Source organism: Arvicanthis niloticus, chromosome 1 (assembly GCF_011762505.2).
Source record: "Arvicanthis niloticus isolate mArvNil1 chromosome 1, mArvNil1.pat.X, whole genome shotgun sequence".
In the NCBI taxonomy this organism is placed as follows: Eukaryota; Metazoa; Chordata; class Mammalia; order Rodentia; family Muridae; genus Arvicanthis; species Arvicanthis niloticus.
In genome coordinates this window covers 30731369-30753600 of record NC_047658.1, presented here as the reverse complement: position 1 = coordinate 30753600, position 22232 = coordinate 30731369, and the positions used below count along the sequence as shown (strand labels likewise).

General features: G+C 32.1%; 1 protein-coding gene and 1 long non-coding RNA gene across 5 annotated transcripts in view; one reads left to right on the top strand and one right to left on the bottom strand.

Moving 5' to 3' along the window:
* The window catches only part of LOC117695221 (uncharacterized), a 113231-nt gene that overhangs the window by 11261 nt on the left and 79738 nt on the right, over positions 1-22232 (top strand). The window lies entirely within an intron of this gene.
* The window catches only part of Ube3a (ubiquitin protein ligase E3A), a 70103-nt gene continuing 57224 nt past the window's right edge, over positions 9354-22232 (bottom strand). For all 4 annotated transcript variants that reach the window (XM_034486056.2, XM_034486050.2, XM_034486042.2 and 1 more), the window contains 6 exons: positions 21075-21280; positions 20288-20452; positions 18880-19035; positions 18706-18779; positions 10605-10748; positions 9354-9617 (listed from right to left, as the gene is read on the bottom strand). In XM_034486056.2, the coding sequence (XP_034341947.1) occupies positions 9497-9617; positions 10605-10748; positions 18706-18779; positions 18880-19035; positions 20288-20452; positions 21075-21280 (866 nt within the window). In that variant the 3' untranslated portion in view covers positions 9354-9496. The remainder of the gene's footprint in view (positions 9618-10604; positions 10749-18705; positions 18780-18879; positions 19036-20287; positions 20453-21074; positions 21281-22232) is intronic.

Here is a 22232-nt window from a genome sequence, read left to right as displayed (position 1 = left end):
GGTTTAAAACAAAAAAAAGTGAAAAAAAAAGTTGAAACCATTTCTACTCTAGGCCATATCACAGGGAAACTGAGGCAATAACTAAAGCAAATATACAAATATATACAAATACAGATGGTCTGTATAAACTATGATATATTCAGAGAAACACGCAGACAGATATATTGTTCCTGAACACTATATTTGGTGTTTTTGGTGGGAGTAGGTAAAAGTTTTGAAAACATCTTCTAAAATGCAATTGCATAATAGTCTAATTTCAACTACTCAAAATGTATATCATCTAGTTAGAAAATTAGAATCCCTCTGCACAATCTTTTTTTTTTTTTTTTTTCTTTTTTGGTTTTTTCGAGACAGGGTTTCTCTGTATAGCCCTGGCTGTCCTGGAACTCACTCTGTGAGCTGGCCTCGAACTCAGAAATCCGCCTGCCTCTGCCTCCCAAGTGCTGGGATTAAAGGCATGCGCCACCACTGCCCGGCTACCTCTGCACCATCTTATCTTGAGCATACTTCATTCCATAGCTAGCTATCTCTTGGTCAAGAAGGCTTTTTCATTTGAATCAACAAATAAATTAGAGGAGATAGGGATGTAGTTGAGAAAAGCACTCTTAATTTATATGGGGACCTGTGCTCTATCCTCTAAGTCTCCCCAATCCCCCCACCCCAATTAAAAAAAAAAAAAAAAAAAAAAAAAAAAAACTAAGTACTGTGCTCTTTGAGATCCACTGAGAAGGGTCAACCAGCTCTATGAGGAGGAGTAATGGGAGCCAAAGAGATAACTAATGACAATTATTTTAAAAGTTAATATTTCAATTATTTGAAATATTTTTATTTGGCAAACTCGATTTCATAAGGTACATGTAGATCTGATTATTTAAAAGCTACAATGAAAATTGAGACTGGAGTGGAGGGTATTTATGTAGTCCTATGGGAGATTGTAAGGAAGATGGAAATGAGACTCTAAGACAGTCTGCTCATTATATAGTTCCAAAAAGTATCTTCATGTTTTGATGTAGATCCATAAGGCAGTTACATATTTTCTAACCTTGTGAAGCTTGATATTGAGTGGATCACAGATAAAGTCAAGCAAAACAATTCCTTTTTCTCATTTCCCTTTAATGTGAATTCTTTGTGCAACTCTCAAAGGACAGTAATTCCATAATTTTGTTCTTAGTAGTCTCTCTTCATGACTTTTCCCTTACTCTAGGGAAATAGTAAGGATGATCGCCATGCTAGAGCCACTCATTTTCACTTTTGGTGAAGAAATCTCTCTATACTTACCTTTTATTGATGTTAGACAAGTCCCCTTGAATAGCCCCAGATACTATACAAAGAATGTAATTCAGCATACTACAGCTGCCTAATCTGTCCCAGTGAAAACCCAACAGCACCATTACCCATCATTCATATCAATATGAAATTTGTTCTCTTGAGTCGTCTCTATCCCTTCTCTTTTGTCATGCTGCATCTTTCTGGAATTATAGCAACAATCTCATAAATGTAAAGAATATACACTTAGGCTTTCCCAGTTCATATGTTAAAAGAAGTATGAATTTACTTTTTCCCCTTTTAAGATATGCCACATAAAATCTGAAGTCTCCAATACCCACCATGATCTGTATAGCTGCCCAATCACACCCACCTGCCTATCAAAACCCACTACTCAACCCGTTAAAATGCATTTTTTTCTGCCTGATAACCATCTAATCCTTTAACACGTCATAGTCTTTGGACCTGAATTCTCAGTCTAAACTGTGCATTTATGTGTTGTGGTTTCCACATATATATCCCAATTAGATCTTCGCTGTGTAAAACACCTTGAGCAAAGAGGCTCTGAATTGATCTGAAGAATCCAGCAACCTGCAAAGCAGCAAACACCCAACAGTACTTGAAAAAGTGTTAATGAAAATTTCACCTTTGTTAGGACAAAAGCAAGTTTTAAAATCTTTACTACAGGGATTTTTCTTCTTCATAGATATTATTCCGTATTTCTTAACTCCTTTACATCGGTCTGCTTTGTTAAATGATGCAGATTTTATGTATGTATAGTAGAGGTGGGGTACAGAACAAATCTTATTTTAAACATGGTCTCTGGGTTTTTCTAGTGATGAAACCTCAAGCTTTAAGGTTTTTCTGTTCATATTCAGGAAACTTTTTTTTTTTTAATTTTACAAGTAAATAGCCTGTAACAGCGAAACATTAAAATGACCAATTCTTAATTGAAGACAAAAGTCTTCCTCCTGCTCAGGCCCTTCTATAGCAATTCAAAAAACCCTTTTTACCTATTTTAAAAGGTACTTAGGGAAGTTCTGCACTACAGGGAATCATTGCAAAGATATTGTCTTACTTATCAAGTTGTTAGGGTTATGACAAGTGGTAGTGGGTAGTGGTGTATTTATTAACAATGTTATTTCAAGAATGTACCTTCTTGGCAATCCCAACTGGCTTAGCTGTTAAGTTTCCAGTGCTTCTTACCCTGAAAGCTTCTTTACTGGATGACCCTGAGCTTTCAAGTGTAAGGATTACTAAGGAAGGAAACTTGTGTAGGGTAATTTTGAAAACAGCTGATGGTTAATACCTTATAATAATGATGTATGTATGGTTCATGAGAAACACCCACCTAAACCCACCTAAGTTGTTGTTAACTGCATTTTATTCAGCTGTCAAATGGCACTCTAGGCATGTCTTACCTTTGAATCTTTCAAGAGTAAATTACCTCTCCCATGTCATCCAGAATCTAAAAACCACAGAGTAACTCTCAAAGTATATTATTTTAAACACACCTCTCTGGATTTAAGACCAGCTGGAAAGTTCCAGACATATTTTGAGACCAGTGTCAGTATTACCCTGATAGCAACCAGACAAAGATAACAAGAAAACTACAGGCCAGTATATTTTATGAATATATGTGCAAATATGCTAAACAAAATACTAGCAAACCATATCCAGCAGCATAGAAAATGGTTTATGTAGCATAGACAAGTGGGGTTATTCCAGGAATGCAAGGTTCGTTCAATACAAAATTCCATCAATGTAATACAACGTATCAATAGAATAAAGGACAAAAACTACATGACCACCTTATTGGATACAGAAGAAGCATTTGACAAAATTCAATATCCCCATTGTTTTTTTATCCAAAAAAAAAAAAAAAAAAAAAAAAAATCAGTAAGGTAGGAATAGATGGAATATTTCTCAACTTGCAACATCTATGAAAATCCCACAGCTAACATCATATTTAATGGTAAAAGACCTAATGCTTTCCCACTACAATCAGAAACAAGAAAACGATGTACACTCTTGCCACTTCTATTTAATATTATACTGGGTGTGCTAGCCAGGGCACTTAGGCAGAGAAATCAAATAAAAAGAATCCAGATTGAAGAGGAAACAAAAGTATTTATATTCACAAATGCACAATCTTGTATAAAAAAAATTTAAAAACAGAATCAGCTCAGAATAGCTATAGTATATAAGGTTAATACACAAAAACAACTCTTTCTAGATGCAGCAATGAGTAATTTAAAAACAGTTGTTTGTAATAGCATCAAGTGAAAAGCAACCCCAAAAAGCCAAGATGTATACACTGAAATCTATAAAACAGCATTGAAAGAAATTACAGACCTAAATAAATGGAAAGACACTCCATGTTTACAGATTAGAAAATTTAATACTGTTAAAATACCACATACGTCAATCTGATATATCAATTCAACACAAAAACTATCAAAATCACAGGTGCTTTTTATGTAGAAATTAACAAATAGATCCTAAAATCCATGTGGAATGCGAGGGACCCAGAATAGGTAAAATGATCTTGATGTAGAACAAAGCTAGAGAACTAACACATTCTAAATTCAAAACTTACTATAGAGCTGCAATAATTAAGACAGTATGGTACTGGCTTATAAAGAGAGACACATAGGACACTGGAATAAAGAATAAAGTTGAAGAGTCCATCATTAGCCATATTTATGGTCATTTGTATGTGTTTTTGACAAGGATACCAAGCCCACTCACAAATTATTATTAGTCTTTGTAACAATTAACTGGATCCCTACAATGCACCACATGCAAAAATGGATCAAAGTTCTAAATTTAAGAACTAAAACTATAAGATGCTTAAAAGACATAAGAGAAATGAAAACATGTACACAAAGTGTTCATAGTTGTAGTATTCATAATATGTAAAAAGCAGAAAGAAAACACATATCCACAACCAAATGAACAAGCAAAAAAAAGTTTATCAATACAATGACAATATTCAGACACACATACACACACACACAAAGTACCAGCACATGCTACAACATGGATGCAGTTTGAACTCAATACTTTGGGGAAGGTGGCGAAACAGACAAAAAGGCCACATATTGTATGACTCCATTAACATGAAATGTCCAAAATAAGGAAATTCATAGGCATATGAAGATGAGTAGTTGTCAGGGTCTGGGGTTAAGAACAGGCAGTCACTCCTAATAGGTACAGAAAACTTTACAGCAATGAAAATGCTCAGGAATTATATTAAGACAATTTCACAACTCTGTGAATATACTATAACCACAAATTTTACACTTTTTAAAATGGTGAATTTTATACTATGTGAATATATCTCAAAGATGTGGGAAAACACATCTCTACCATTTAAAGGTGGATGATATATGGTCAGCTTTTCCAAAATAAGTCTTTATTACAGACATTTCCAATCTCTCTTTTTAAGTTAACAAGCAAATGTTGGGAGAACTGCTCTCAGGATGTCTTCCAAGATGTTATCTACAATCTGCATGGTAATTTCACTGAAACCACACCACCAGAGGTTAAGGTAGGAGTGGGTACAATCCAAATCAAGAGAATGCCAGGTCCAAAACTAAAATTCAGAGTCATTTGACTGAAGGCTACACCCTCAATTGTATACTGAATTCCAGATACATTCCCTATCAGTTTCTATGTGTTTCTGGGTAACGGAAAATAAGGATAATGATGCCAGGTTCCATGCCTGTCAGCCTAAGAATCTTAATATATTGTTTAATTTAGTTATTTGTTTTTGCAAAAAAAAAAAAAAAAAAAAAAAAGACAAATTTCCAGTGCTCATGTGGATCTACCCTTACGATTTGTCATCCCTTTTCCTGTCTGTATGACTTTTGGTAAGGTAGATAACCTCTCAAGTTACAGTGACTGATCTGTTTTGTGAAAATGAAGGACCATGTGCACAGGTATTTGGCAGTCACTGAAAATTCTTATCAGAACTTACAGGATTTTGACTAGCAAAGTATAAGAAAATGTTAAATATGACTCACATACATTTACAGAGAACAGCATCTGAAGGAGTCCTCCATGAAAATTTGAGGGACTAGTTAGTAATAGCAGAACGACTTAAAGTATCAGTTGCCATGTCTGCTGGAATAAGGGAAAGTATCAGGTCCAGATTGTCAGAGTACACCTGAAGACAGGATGTAGAGCTACAAAACTGTCTTGCTTTAAACCATCTTGTGTTTTCCAACTCACTGATTTCTTTTGCCAGGAGCTGATATGTATGATACAGTGATTCCAAAAATCTATTCAAGAAACATATGTGTATATTTCTTGATTAATGATTATCAGCCTATTGCCGAAGAGGCAAAAAGATTAGTATATGGTAATTTGCACTGTGAATTTACTAAGATTCTATACAAGAGAGATGTTTTAAAAAATAATAATGGGACAATATCAAAGCTAAAACACAGGAAAGAAGGAAGGGCACACACTTCTGAAGGCCTCCTCAACTGTTCCAATGTGATTCACCAGGCTGTGACCAGAAATATGTAGGCTGCTATTATACTATGGAGGCATACTGTAACTAATAGAAGTCTTTATGAGCATGGTACTTTCAAAATTGCAACTGAAAAAAATATGTGAGTTGAATATAGTAAATCTAAGTAAAGGAATTTTGAGTAGGGATGTAAAGGGATGCTGGTGAACAGGAGGCACTAGGAAATTATGCAGAGATCTACCTGTACAATTTATTCAAAGGGGAAGTACTCATACAAATCAGAAAAAAATGTGCTTTATGAGGATGTAAAGAATTAGAAGTAGTTCAGAGTTAGGAAGATAAAATGAGCAAATCAAAGAATTGGGGCCTGAAATAAAGTTCAACTGAATAGGTTTAGGTTTGAGAAAACATGCATGCATGCATATGTGTGTGTGTATACACACACACACACGCACAAAAACCATGGTACATGTAGAAAGGTCAGCAACTTTGTGGAGTTGCTCTTTCCTTCCATGTTTATGTGGGGTCTAGGTAGAGTATTCAGGTCAAGTTTTGTATAGTGAGCACCTTTACCCACTAAGCTACCTCACCAGGCCTCAAAATTGGCAGTTTTAAAGGAAGTAACAAGAAATGGCTAGGACATACAAGATTAAAAATTTTGTTTTTATAGGTATTGTTCTGTACTGTATCAACTTTAAGGTTCCAGGATGATGTCCTGGAAATACAGGTCTGATTTGATATGAGATATGAGACCTACAAGATTTGAGACAAGAGAAAATCTTTGGGAATTACTAAGGTTGAGCAGAAAGTTCAGAGGAGTCCTTTTAAGTACAAACAGGAGAGTATCCACACAAGGTGTCTATGACTTAGGATGGAAAGTGAGCCTTTCAGCAAACTGTAGCCCAACTCTGCAAGGCTAACAAGAAAGAGTTAAAAACAAGAGTTCTTTACTCTGGCAAATGGAGACCATTAGTATCATTGCAAGTACATTTTCAGTGAAATATTACTGGATTAGCAGCCTTTACATAGTGAAATGAAGTGCACAGATGCACCCAAATCTTCTTGTAACTGTTACCAAAATCAATTTTCTGATTTGAAAGTAGAAAAAAAAATCTGTCTGTATTGAGTAAACATTTTCCCCACCAAACACACCAGGGACTGCTTTACACTCTGACATTGAGTAAGAGAAGAAAAGATAAGCAGCAAATGGAAATTACTATTATTATTATCATTACTTTATTCTGGGGTAACCCTGGGAAGTGTAGAAAGGATAAAAGTATGCCTTGGGATAATCAGTTAAAGGATGAACATCATAAAGAGTAGCCTCAGTAAAACACCTCTTTCTCTAGGTTATGTGGATTCTCAAGAAAAAAATTCTTAACAAGAGGTTGGTTTCAGCATAGCCACCTTATGGAAGCAGGGAGTGATGCTGCCACGTGATGCATGTGCCACATGTTAATAGAACAGGTTTCTCTGAAGCTTCATTTATAGGTTTCTTTTGATATATACATTCCTACACAGGGATGTATTTCCAAATAAAGGTAAGGTTATTGTAAATGAATTTGATCACACAATTAACTACAGACCACGATATGTACAATCAGCCACTCAATTTGTTTGCTGCAGCTGCCAAGTCTTCAGAAAAGTTTTGCTGCAGGCTGTGCTTTTATGCCATAAGTTTGAAGTGTTCTACGATACTAAAAGGTATTTTTTTAACTCGTAAGTATTGTTCCATGACAATCTAGTAAAGCGGTGATCAAAAGGCAGCCATAATAATGTAGTAACATGCCGAGAAAAACTGATTAGGAAGCAAGTGAGAGTCTATTTTTACCACTGAAAAATTTTTAGGTTTATTTTTTTTTTCACTTTCTTTTAAATATATTGATGTTATTTCTGTTTGATAATCTATATTATCATTTGAAAACTTTCACACAGATATAGTATCACAACTACTTCAATACTGTAGTGATAATAAACTTGAGAACTGAAGAACACAAATCTCTTCATGAATTTATTTTATAAAATATACCCACTTAATTTGTCTTCTTATCACTTTCATAATACATAAGAAGCACAGTGGACGAGATGCCCATTAAGATGACTATAGTCACATTTTAGGGGGTCCTATAATCAAGGTAGCATACATACCACAACAGTGCTCTAAAGGCTAGCTCAGAAAAAAACTCACGTTACCGTATCACAATATGGATCACACTGTGTTCTCTTTTCCCATTAAAGTATTTAAGCCACTATTTCATTTAGCATTACAGTAAATAATAGCTCTGTCTTAACTACTACAAGAATGAAAATAATACTAAAAGACATCCTTTTCCCCTTCCAATGATTTGAAAGCTACAATTATCCCCTGCCAATTTAAAACATCACGTTGATTTACACTAGTTGTTAAAACAATCAAGGTACAAGCTCAACAGGTTATCTGTAGCTTGTACGAAAATGATATACCAGTATGTCTCTCCTTAGTTAAAAATACATAATTCTTTTATTTTGTTATGCAACAAAAGAAATTAACATCACAGACATAGAAGACTAGGGATGGGAAACTACATTAAATATCCAGTAATTTAAGCCTATTTGTACTTTAATATAGGACATGAAATCTTTAACACTTTTGAAGTAAATTTTAATTTGGGGGATATACAATTTAATTCTCAGGAGTACTAGTTCCATTCATTTCCAGGCCTGTTTACTGTGTACATAAGTAACACAAGGCACAGTAGCTGTACTTTCTGTTATGCTGCAACACTGATCGAGTGCCTTGAAAAACAGTTGATTAAACAAGATGATGGCAACAGAAGGGGAGACTTTGGATTGTCTATTTAAAATCTCGGTAATAATAAAGATTCATTTTAAGTGCACTTTTACATGCTTATTTATACAACAAACTTTCTAATTTTGTTGCAATAGGCTTGACTATCCTATCATTTGGCCAGATGCACTTTCCCCAGTAAACTTAAACAACAAAAACAAAAACAACAACAAAAAAAATCCCTGCTCTTTCATATACTAAGAGGATTGGCTACTGAAACAGTTCATTGCAAGACACATGAAGACAACATACTGTGGCATGAGTTGTTTTAATTTGTTGTGCTGTTACTAAAGTTCTGAGGGCTGTGGTTCAAACATTCCAAGTTCTCCCTTCCATCTTTATTGATTCTCAAAATTTTGTACAGAAAACTCTTTGGGGGCTAGAACAGCAGTACTTGCACCACACTGTTTCCTCGACTTCAAGTTTCAAAAGCAAACTGTCAGAAAAAAAAAGTTCCTGATTTGACTTAGATACAGGGACAAAAAAATAGCACATACTTGAAGATAACATGGTCTACAAATGGTGGCAATGTTTCGTTGCGAGAATAGTTGTGTTGGTATATATATTTTAAATACTCAAAAAGGCTCAACCTCAAGCAGTAATAAACACAAGCAAAAGTGATTTAACCCTTAAAATAAATATTCAGAAAAACCTCTCTGTACATACAAGTGAAAGAATATGTAACACTTTCACGCAAAAAAATAATTATAATAATAATAAAGGATTTGTTCATATATGCAGCTGAAATCTGCTGTTCCAGCCCACCATGTCCCCAATGAAGAAGGGAGGCACAGACACTGATGACTACTGTGGTTCACTATCTTACAGCCTTTTTGTACTGGGACACTATTACCATCAAATTATCCCTCTTATATTTATTAAGTTTTTTTTAACTTTTTTCTTTTTTCTTTTTTTTGTTTTGTTTATAGCATGCCAAATCCTTTGGCATATGTGATGGCCTTCAACAATCTCTCTTTAAGTTTTTCTTTGCTTGAATATTCCGGAAGTAAAAGGACATTAAAGCAAGTATGAGATGTAGGTAACCTAATAGAGAGAAAGGGAAAAACAGAAAAATCATAAATCACTGGAAATATGCTCACTGTTAAATGCTCCTATTAGATGTATATCTTGTTAGTATAGTTTGTAATGAAAAACTACAGATTAGATAAATCATAAACATTATGATGTTTAGCTACAAAGACCAGTTGGGTATCTATCCTATGAGATAATGCAAATATTAAAGTGGTGCTGATGATAGTAACATTTTATATCTATTGAGTTACCTTTTGCTTTAGATACTTCACCAATGAAGTTCATTTAAATCTTCAAACAAACATACTAATATTATTACTAAACCCACTTAAAATTCTTAAGTTACTAAATAATATTCAAACGTAGTTTTTAAAGATTATAATATAAAGCCTATGCTCTTTATATAGATTAGAAATACTGCTGGCAAAAATGACAATGATAATGACTGGATATAAAATAATTAAAATTATAAGACATGATGTATAAAATAATGTATAACTAACAGTAATGAAACTATATCTGTCCATGTACACCCAAGTCAGCATACCACCTAGAACATACCGCTCAGCCCCAGCACAAAATAGTGAAGTATTTAATGGAGAAAGAATATAATCAAAAGTCAAAATGATTTAACTCTAGAATAACAAATCTAGTATAATCTAAAAGAACAGACAATTCTCTAAATTTTAGTGTAGCCATTTAAAGTAGACTGCTCTATAATAAGGCTTTCTTAATAAACTATGTAACAATGGAGGAATAAAACATAACTTGATAAAGTTTGTACTTCTGTAAGCTCCATAATTACTTTTTAAATACACTAATTTTTAAAAATTTCCTCAAATCCTGAATGCAAACTAATCATTCTACTAATGTTTGCTGACCTGGGTATTTCTATATAATATCAGAAGTATACATAGCAGCTAAATGTTGACTCTGCTTACATGTACACAATATGGTGGAAAGTTTCACAGTGGGTACAGAGTTGCACTTTGATATTACCTTTCTGTGTCTGGGCCATTTTTGGCTATGATCATCTTCAATTTTCCCAGTCCTCCAACAGGTGCTCTGTCTGTGCCTGTTGTAAACTGCAGAAAGAGTCTTTTCTGTTCATCTGTAAACGAATGAACAATTTCCCAGAACTCCCTAATGAGAAAAGAAAGATACAATGCTGGTTTTAATTTGACATTCACTACAAACAAGTTCACAGTACAACAACATCATTAATGACAATGTCACAGTGAATATTAAAAACTACAATTTCTTCTAGAATATGTTTCATTTACCATTCTTCTAACTCATTCTTTACTCACCTAGTGAGTGATAACAGATTTAGATTTTGAAAAAAAAATGTAAACAAATATTCTAATATTACACTTAATGAGTTTTAGTCAGTCAGATTTTCTATCTTGTAAGAACTATATTGAGATAAATATTAATATAACTCTTTTGTTCAGAAACTCTACATACTTTTGTATTCCTAATGCTAAGTGAGGTTTTTTTTTAATTTACTTTACTGTAAAAATACATGTATTTAGAAACCTCAGAAGAAAACACCAAATGTTCAATATCCTATTCACATTTCTAAAACCTCAATCTAAAAGCTATCAAGATCTTCTCCAAAAGCAAGAGAAAAGTATAATAAATATATCTGTAATCTATGCTGAGAATAAAATTGAAAACTCAAGTAATAAATCCCAAAAGTTGAAGTAGAGAAATCATACACAAGATAAGCACAGTTAGGGATCAGAATAGGACAAAAAACTTGCAGATAGTGGAAGTTCTGAAGAAAGAGGTGACAAAATTTTTCAACAAGAATAGATATGCCTGGTGAAGGGATTTTAATTTAAAAGAAAAAAAAGATGTAAGTGAAAAATTAAAAGGCAATGAAGTACATAAAGCAGAATCAAATCTTAAAGAAATGGCAGTAAAAGGTTATCACTCAACAGAGATACCACTTAAAGCGACTGTAGTATGCTTTGCTAGCCTGTGACATTTACTAACAGCAGGTCCATGGGAGAAAATATATAAAACAATAAATGATAAAAAAAAATAAGTTCAAATAGGAGTATTATAAAGAGTTCTACAAATGAGAATTAAGGGCTTTTTGGCATATGAAATTATGCAGAAAACACTGAGTCATGAATAATATAAACTCTAACATGAAAAGTTTAACCATGGCATCATGAAAAAGAAACAGAGATTAATAAATTCAAACAGAAACAGTAACACTTGAAAATTCTGAGGCAAATGTATAGCAACTCTAGAAATAAAAGATGATTCATAAATGAAGTAAGCAAAGAAGGGAAGTCTAGTAATTTTTCTTTGAAAAACGTTCAACATTTCTATTTGACAATAGTCTACAAACAAAAGGCAAGGAAAGAGGTAGGGAATCAGAAGGGAAAAGGAGCTAAAACAAAATATTCAAAACTGAAGAAATGCAGATCAAAGTAGAAAAATGGGAATAGATTGTTCAGTACATTGATAAAACCTTTCACTTGGTAAGAAACCCTAGTAAGTAAAGATAAATGATGATGATATGGAGAAAATACTGTAAATTTATAATGAAGACCAATGTCTCTATAAGGAAAGGAAATCTAAAAAGTATTCCTATAATTCAACACTTAAAAGGTTGAGGCAAAAGGTAGGCAAGCAAGTTCTAGGCTAGGCTATGCTACAAGGCAAGATTTTGTCAAAAAAAAAAGGGGGGGGGGTGAAGTGGATCATTAACTGAACAATAAAATGAGTAAAAAACAGTATTAAAAATATGATTAGATAATACAATGATCTTGAAGATAGAAAAATATACTGCAATGTTATGTGACAATTGTAGGCAAATTGCAAAGTAACCTCTATGTTAATGAGGGATTAAAAAATGAAGAGCAAGTTAGAGGAGCATAAAACAGCAAGCAGTGTTGCTCTGGTTCTTGCCCCAACTTCCCTCAATGATGAATTAAGAACCGGATGAGTATAAAAATCTAAAAAGCCTCATCGACCCCAAACCACATAGAGAAAATATGACTATTTCACAAAAGAAATGTTTCTCCAAATAATAAGCAAGAGACATCTTCTAAGAACAAAAACGTTCAGCCTTGAAGGTGACAGGGCAGCTTAAAAATAAATTTGCTAAAATGGAGAAAGAAAACCAGAAATAACTCAAAAGAACAAAGGAGGAATGTCCATGTAGAAGTGAGCAGGAAGTGCTTTTATTAAAAAAAAAAAAAAAAAATGGACCTGAGCAAATTAAGAATATAATACAGGTACTAAACCATCATCAGACGAAGGAGACGATTGACTGTTTCAAAACAGTAGCTTCTATTAAATCTGTATCAAGAAAATATTATTTTGAAGATCTAGAGAAAGAAGAAGAAAGGAATTAAAGAACCACAGCAACAAGGACAGGAAAATTGAAAGACTCAAGGTGAAGAAGAAACATGACATTTAAAGCAAAGTGTATTTTAAAGAAGCTAGGACAAAAACTGTAGATGATGAGAACAAAGATATATACACACACACACAAAAAAAACCATAATACAAAAGCACACAGCCCCCCAAAACTCAAAACAAAGTTTTGACAAGACAGAAAGGCAAAAGGAGAAAAGAAAAACCGAGGGAGAAACAAACTAAAAGGAGACGAGAGGAAGAAAAGATAGATCTGTTTAAGGAAGAAGCATATAGGTGATTCCAGAGATGTTTGAAATAATTTTGTATACCAGTACAATTGAAAATTTAAAGAAACATTAAAGCCAAAAGATGATGAATATAGAAAGAACAGGAATATAAGCTAGAAATATAGAAACAAGCCCACTAATTGAAGAACTAAGACAAAAAATAGGAAAAGAGAAAGAAAATGAAAACCTTTGAACTGAGCAGATATTATGAAGAATTAATCACATTAAAAAATAACAGTGATTATATTCACACTAATAATTTAAAAACCAAATTTGGAAAAAAAAAAAAAACCAACAGTTCTCTGAAAAGAAGATACAGAAAAGAACAAGCAAAAAGGACTGTTCATTGACCTTGAAATAAAACAGAAGCAGAAAACTTTCATAAAGCAATGGATCCAGAGCATGAAAAAAAAGAAAGGACGCCCCATTTACTGATAAAGTGAACATAAAAACCATATTTGAACTAATAAAAAGGGGGTGAGGCACAAAGAACTGAAAAACAAAAGTTATTTCCAAAAAAACTTAACTTGAACTGAAAAAAGAATTAAATCAGCACTACAAATGAAGAAGACAAGGAGAAAGAAAGGCAATAGCATTATGAATGACACCCCTGTGAAGGGAGAAGAGCAAACCACATCAGGAGCTAAGGAGTTCAACAAGCCACTATAAACACACCCATCAACTATCCAAGTGCCCCACTTAAATTTAACATAACTCCAGAGTTGAGGCCAGAAATTACAAGGTGATTGGTGGGAGAAATAATGCAGGGTCGAGAATATGGTCAACAGATTGAAAGGAGATGCTTACTGTAATTATTTACAAGAAAATGGAGGAAAGTATGTGTAAACCAAACAAAAACACATGTTACCTAATTGGTTAGTACCTTGATTTTTACTATAGAAAGTAATAACTAATTTTTCCCTGATCTTTTAGTCTATTAACATGTTTTCTCCCTGGAATACAGCAAATCATTTTTCTCTTTTGTAGCACTGAACAGCATGTCTTCTTTCCCTTCCCCTTGTTACTTAAACTTTCTTAGTGTAGACATCTCTTCTGTAAAGTGGCAAAAGAAAAAAAAAAACAAAAAACAAAAAACAAAAAAACAAAAAACAACCCAAAACCCAGAGGTAACACTTTGCTTTGTATTGTTTTTTTTTTTTTTAATATTGACTTCTTAATTCCTCTTTATAAGTCTTCAAAATAGAAGTGGAGCTAAAGAACGGACATTCTTCTAAAAATAAAAATTAAAATCACTATGTTGTATAGAACTATTTCTTAAGGGTGCAAAATTTATTTATTTTGTCAAAACCTAAAATAGACTGTGGATCTTCCATGTTTACAGCAACTGAAATATATATTATTTTGAATTAATTTAATTCTTGAGATTTTATATCAGAAATTACTCTTAACATAACATACAATGTGTTTGGAACAACTCCCTTTTAGTGGCCCCTTTTTACCATAGTACTATGTAATTTTGATTGTTATTAGTTTCAAAGTCTTTCTGAAGAAGATATAGTGATGAAGCGATATATCATTCTTTTCATGAGAAAAAAAGCATGGAAAAGAACAAAAAGAAAAGCCAAACATAGCTTTTATTTTTAAAAATATGTATAATACATGATACTTACAAATATATGCTGTAACCCTGCTGAATACATTATTTAAAAAAGCTATCTTTGTACTTCATGCAGAAGCAAAAAATTTCAACATAATTGAAGGCCTCAAGATCTAAGAGAATTAGATGTAGGAAAAAAATGATACAACTTTTCATTTAAAGTTCTACAAGTAGAGCTGGAGATTGTTGGTGGTAAGGAGCACCAGCTGCTACTGTAGAGGATCCAGGTTGGATTCACAACCCCTATATGCTGGCTCAACTCCAGTGCCAGGGTACCCAACTCCATTCTCTAGCCTCAGTAGACAGATCGCATAGACACAAGTATGCAAACCCCCCATAAAAAATTAAAAATCAAAAAATTTTTATCTTTAAAAGTCTATCAATAATTACCTATTATGTTCTGTTGTTGAATTGTTTCATATTTTAATTTACTGAGAGAATTTTATTTTATAATATAGATACATAGTAATTTTTTCAAAAAAAAAAACGAGAAACAAAAAATAAGGACCAAAATATCACACATTTTTATTAAATAGTATATGCATAAGAACTTTGGAACTACTTAGTAAAAATTAAAATCTAAAGTAACAGGCTAAAAAACAACTAGTTCAGAAATGAAAAGTTTAGAAAACGGTAATAAGAGAGGAACCTTGAAAAAATGTGACAGAAGTTGCAATTATAAATAAATTTAAAAAATTATAACAAATACAAAGAAACCAGATCTAAACTCAAAAATATATACAAGGGAGAATATAAACAATTTTACAATCTTTTAAAAACCTAAAATAGAAAGATACCAAAGGTAAAAAGTACATTAACCCATCTACAAATCCTTTGATCTACAAGAATGATCTGTTTGCAAGATAAGCTGGTGCGATATTGCCACAAAGCTGGTGGGAGTAACCAACCAATATCCAATTTGAGTTAAGACCCACTCATAAGCTATCTTATATATAACACTGCTTGCAGGGCTAAGAACCTGAGACCAGATAGCGGAAGAACCCAGAAGCAAACCAAATACTGTTTTTTAATGAAATGTAACAATAAAATGACTACAAAAACATCCTGCTACACGTATATAGCTGTGCCCTGCTCAGCCACCATCAGAGAGCTTCTTCCTGAAGCACATAGAACAAATACAGAACCCCACAGCCACAAAATATGCAGAGACTCAGAGGACCTCCCTTCTAGGCTCCATGAACTCTGTCGAAAAGGAGGGAATAATATAAGAATAGAGGGCGGGAGACTACATAAGGAATAGTGAGTGACACAACTATTTGACACAACAGGGATATTGCACATATGAACTCCCAGAGACGGTGGCAACATGAAAAGAGTCTGCATTGGTCAGCACCAGATGTGGTGCTAGAGGCAAGAAAGTGAACATATACACCATACACCCATCCCTAATCCAGAGGCCATCTCCAATTCATAGACACTTGTAAATGAAAAATTAGTTTTCTACAAATAAGTCTCACTGGAGAAACATGCCACTCTTATGTATGGGGCCCATGTCCAACAGTAAACTAACTCAATGGCATCTACAGAGGTTCTTGTTTCATAATGTTAAGTCCTGGTGTTTCTCCCCCCATATCTTAAATGTCCTCTGATTATGTATTACAACTTCCAGTTTTTGCAAGTTTTGCATTTTTATGAAATTCTCTAGTATGCAAATGTGTCTCTACATCTATAGGAGTTTCTTCTAACTTTTTTGTGGGGAATCTGAAAGGGGTAGAGAGAGAGGGAAAATATTTATATATATGTATATATACATATATGCATATATACATATATGCATATATATTATATTAATTAGTATATATAATATTAATGATATGTATCATATCATTTTATATAAACATTATATAGAGATAAATAGATAGATAGATCCATTTTAACAAAGCTCTCAAAAAATTAAAAAAAAAAAGGAAACTATCATACTAAGAACAAGGAAATAAAAACAATTGATGCCAACCAAGATTAAAAAATAGTTTGAATTTTCTGACAAGGCTTTTAAAGCAATAGAAGTAACTTTATAAGCTTTATCTCAGAAATAAAAGATGAAACAATGCATAAGAAACATAATATTTAAATTTATTCAAACTACACCATACATCATTTCAATACTTAAATTATAAAATGAAACTATGGGATAACTAAATGGAAAGTTCTATGTCATACTTGAGATTTAGAGAATCCAAACTGATGAAAATGAAAATTCTCAAACTGATTTATTCAATCACTTCAACCCAAATCAAAACTTCAAAAAGAAACTTAATTCATGTAAAACTCAACAAACAGATTTTAATCATTTATATGGAAGTAAAATTAGTGAAAAAAAATGAGAACAATGAAAAAGTAAAGGTGTTTACACCATCTGATATGAAGACTTGTTCTTCTGTAAAGGTAAAGGAATCATCAAGGTGTGATTTGGATCAAAGAACAAATGAATAGGCAGAGAAGAACCATGTCTAGAATTCACACAAAACTCAATTTCAACAGAAATAAATTTCAGTGGGGGAAAGAAAGCAGTAGTCTAGAATAACACATGTATAACATATTTGCAAATGAGCCTTTAAAAAGAATACATTTTAAAAGAAATAGTTCATAATCAGTGGAAAGAAAAGTGGAGAAGATAATTAACAAAGTAATGGTTAAAAAGATAAATACTTAAAGTCAGCTCAAAATCATGAGCCATCAGTGATAAGCAAAGTTAAAGTAAGATGAAATTTTATTTCACACTCCAAGACAACATGAGCAAAGATGGAGAAATGAGTTCTTGCACTATTGGTAATCTTAAGGTATCATAGCAGTACTGTTTTACAAAAGCATTCTTGCAGTGCTTCTTAAAGTTAAAAATGTCATCTACTATACAACCACAATCCTTCACTTAAAGTGCTTCTTCAAGACAAATGAAAACACATCAACAGTAAGAATGAAAATTCTATTTGTAATAGCTCCAATCTCATGATAATCCTATTGCCAATAATAGTAGGTGAATAAATAAGCAAATGGCATACATTAACCTAAAACATTACTTTGCCTTACTGTAGAGATAATGCTAGGATATTCCCATTAAGACTTTCCTATTACCATGTTGATCCCTGTTATGAATCACCTTTAAAACTGAGCAGCAATATAATGGTTGCAATGAGAAATACTTTTGTGACTGGTGTTAGAAAGGGCAGAGCAAGAGTAATCTTCTACAAACTTAAATGCATAATAAAATAATACTTTAATATAAATACAACAACGATAATGTATCAATACTACACATAGTTAATATTCATTATATAGTTCATATACTTGAGCCTTATAGCTCAAGTGATCTACCGGAAAGATATCTGTTTAAATGCCTCTGACATCATAGTGGGTGCCAAAAAGACATCTCTATCATTTTGACCATTCACATTAGAATATAGGGGGAAAAAAACCTTTCAGAATTGGATAGTAGCGTATTATAAAGAAGCAGAAACAAGGGTATTTGACTAGAGAACGATTATTAGTAGTAATACTGTCTTAAGAATTGTTCAGAATTACTAGTACACATAGTTCTTCCCAGATATCTTAAAGACTAAATAATGTGTCATTTTACACATTACCAAAAATAAACAAAGGCAAGAGAAAATATGATACTTAAATCATTTAATTCATGAAATACAACATTAGACTACATGAAAATTGGTAATATTAATATAGGTCTTCTTTTGAGCTTACTTGGTAACTAGAACCTACAGATAGATACAGGACACAAAAGCACACATGCATTTCTTTCATGAATAAAATCTTCCTTTTTAAGAATTAAACACCTCACCTAATCACAACAGATTCTCTCGTATAGCCACCATCATACTCTGTAGTTTCTTCCAGTGCCTGGAAATCTAGATTCTGAAAATTATAGAAAAAAAAAATGCACTTTAACATCTATAGTACACCATTAAAAAATAAAAAAATAAATTACAACCTTTTTTTGAGATGTCTTTCTTACCCGGCTACCACATATAAGCAATTCAATTTCTTCTGGTCTGAATAAGTATTTTAAGGGCGATTCATTAGTCACCATATGAAAACCTCTGCGAAACGCCTTGAATTGTTTTTCTACGGATTTATTGAGAATGTAGTCTGAATAGAGATTGACAAATTCCTGTAGGAGTATCAACAAGAAATCATATGCTATACAAATGAAACACAATTAGCTATTGTGCTACATAGTTTTAATATCCACCCTCCACGACAAGAAAACCTTTAGCATAATTTTTCGATAATATGTTTAAAAAATAGATTTTGGAGAGTTGGTTCAGTGCTTAAGAGCATTAGCAACTCTTAGAGAAGATGTAAGTTCAATTTCCAACAGTTTACATTTATAATTCTGCTTCCAGGGGACTAAATACCCTTTTCTGGTCTCCATGAGCAATATATGCAAATGGTGCAACGTGTACGGACAAAGCATTCATACATATAAGATAAACAAAAGTCTTAAAAATAAAATGTAATATGTACATAAAAAATTATTTTCGCAATTTCTCAATTTTGACAAATATTAAAGGTGTAAGTCATATGCATAAAATAGTTATACATTGATTCTGAGAATAAATTAAAGAAAAATTAATACAAACTATAATTAATAACAATAATGTAATAATGTAAATAATAGTAAGATTAAAATAAAAGATTACAAAGGACTTTATATAACAACAGAACCTTTAGCATGCAATATAAATTTAAGTTATGAATACTGAATTTGAGCAAACCAGAATGTCTCGGATTTTTTCTGGAAATTTTGGTATTGGTAAGCTAGCTACTGTATCCAAGCAAAAATGGTATTTGTTGGTAAATTAAGCTACTGTATCAAATTATAAAAATGTAGTCTGTATCATGACAGTATATTTCACCAAAAATAATAGTATAAATTAATATATTTCTTAAAATTATACTATTTATTATAATTTTATTTTTATGCGCAGTTATTTTCTGTTGCCAAATACGTTTTAAAGTTAAGAGAAATCAAATGTGATGTGAATAATTTCATATGTAAAATTAGACTTCAAATGGAAAATGTGTATATGCACTAAATCAGACCTCAATCACTGGGCTCTGTATACCTCTTAGGTTTAATACCGTAAGGCCCTGTTTCTAGCATTACACTATAGCAATATTTTCCCATTCATTCTTTGCTAGTCTATTTAGTCTTTCTCTAACGGAGAATTAACAATTAACTGTGTACAATCACATAAGCTCTAAAAGTTAGGAAACTGTAGCTTTACTATTTAGATAAAGTTGTTTATGTAAAGCTTTTGTTACTGTTTCAAACCATATTAGATAATTCTTTGAAAACTTTGTAAAAATACTGCTTTGAAAATATATATTTATAAAAACAATGACAAAAATTTTATTACCTTCCTGTTTTCATTTGTAATTGGAATTTTATCACCATTTTCTTTTAGATCATACATCATTGGGTTGCCAAAAAGATCTGTCTGTGATATCTGGAAAGTGATCATCATATCATCTTCCACATTCCCTTCATATTCCAATAAATCCTTTAAGCTCTGATATAAAACCTAACAACCAGAAAAAGAAGTGAGGTCACCAAATAATTACTAAAACAAATAAAAATAATAGATTACTGGTTCTTTGTAGAAACAACTTGTCAACAAAAATGAAGCCATAAACATTCTACATCTTTCAAGTAGTTTACTAAGATAGAAAGGCTGTCACAGATAATGTGTCAATCTTTACTTGAAAAATTTTCAAATCATCAGTTCAGCAACAGAATTCATACCATGCTCTAGAATATACACTGTATCTCCATGCTGGTGACAGGCCACAGGAAAAGAGGAAAAAAAAAAAAAAAAAAAAAAAAACAACAACAACAAAAACCAAACATACCAACTGTACCTATCAACGCCCAGGCAATGATCATTTTACTACACAGACTCATATGTGACATTGAAAGCATGATGTTTACAACATTTTTAATGGGGTCAATCAAAACATACTTGATATAATCTATAACAAATCATGAGTATTTATCATACTTAACTAGATTAAAAGCATTTTACTGTACTAGATAGCAGTATCAACAAAAGTTTACAAATTAAATCATGTTTTTATATAAATTAAGATATACTTCTGTATTTAGATACAATCTTAAAGACTATTAACAAAGGACAAAAAACTTACTGGGTGAGAGTCTCCCAGGTCACAAAAGGTTCCTTTTTTCCCCATTAGTTTCCTGTACACAACCATGGGAAAATGGACATCCAGTATACAGTTATTGTAAATAGCCAGTCCCAGGACTATGCCAATAAGAGTAAACTGACCCTCAGTTTCAAAAGAAGATGGATTAAACCAAAATAATTTTGTAGCTTCATCATATGTGAACATACCTATAAAGAAATAATTAAAATTTATACTTTTTGAAAGACAAAGAATTTAACTATAAATTTAAACAAAATCATATGCAGAATTTTTTTCTAGAAAAATTTACAAAATGATATCTGATCATCAAGTGTTCATTCATGCCATACAATGTGGAAAATCAAACACAACAAAATCAAATCACAATTTGGGGGACATTTCTGTAACGTTTTTTTCTATAATTTTATTAAAATCAAGGTTTATCATTCTTCACTGACTAATGAAAGGTCATCTTAAGGTCATGTTATCCACTTAATGACTAAAAATTATGTATAAAGCAAATACACTTAAGTACAAAAAATTGGAAAAAGTTGATTAAGGTACTTAAAATTCATATTAAATCTGAGCTAATATAATTTTGAAAATATTTTGTGATCTTTCAGCTTCACATGATCTTCATTATTCAAAGCCAAACTCAAGAGAGATTTTTTTCTCTCATCATTATTTTACCTATGTGGGCATTAAAAGATTTGTGTTCTTTATTTTTACTGAACATCAAAAATAAATTAAAACAAACTTTATATGCCTTTTAATTTTTCTAAGTTTATTTTCAGTTGCTTCTCAGGAAATACTTTTTAAACAAAGTCTAACATGCTGGGGGGAGAAGGGACTGTATACCTTAGAACTTGGTAAAAATAAGTCAGGAAAATCAAGAGTTTAAGGCCAGAATACTAATATAATGTAAAGAGATTGTCTAAAAAGCCAAAATAAGCAAATCAAAAAAGCTTAGGAAAATGTTTTTCTAACGGAACAAGATTACTAAAAAAATAAAACAGTACATTTAGGTTAATTTTATAAGAATTTTGAAAATATTTTAAAATGTTTCCTCATTTTCACTTTCAGTTTTAATAAAAAAGCAAAGCATACTTTTCTCCTTGAACTTTAGGAATATAAATTAAGTCTAGGCTTTTTCTTGTATTT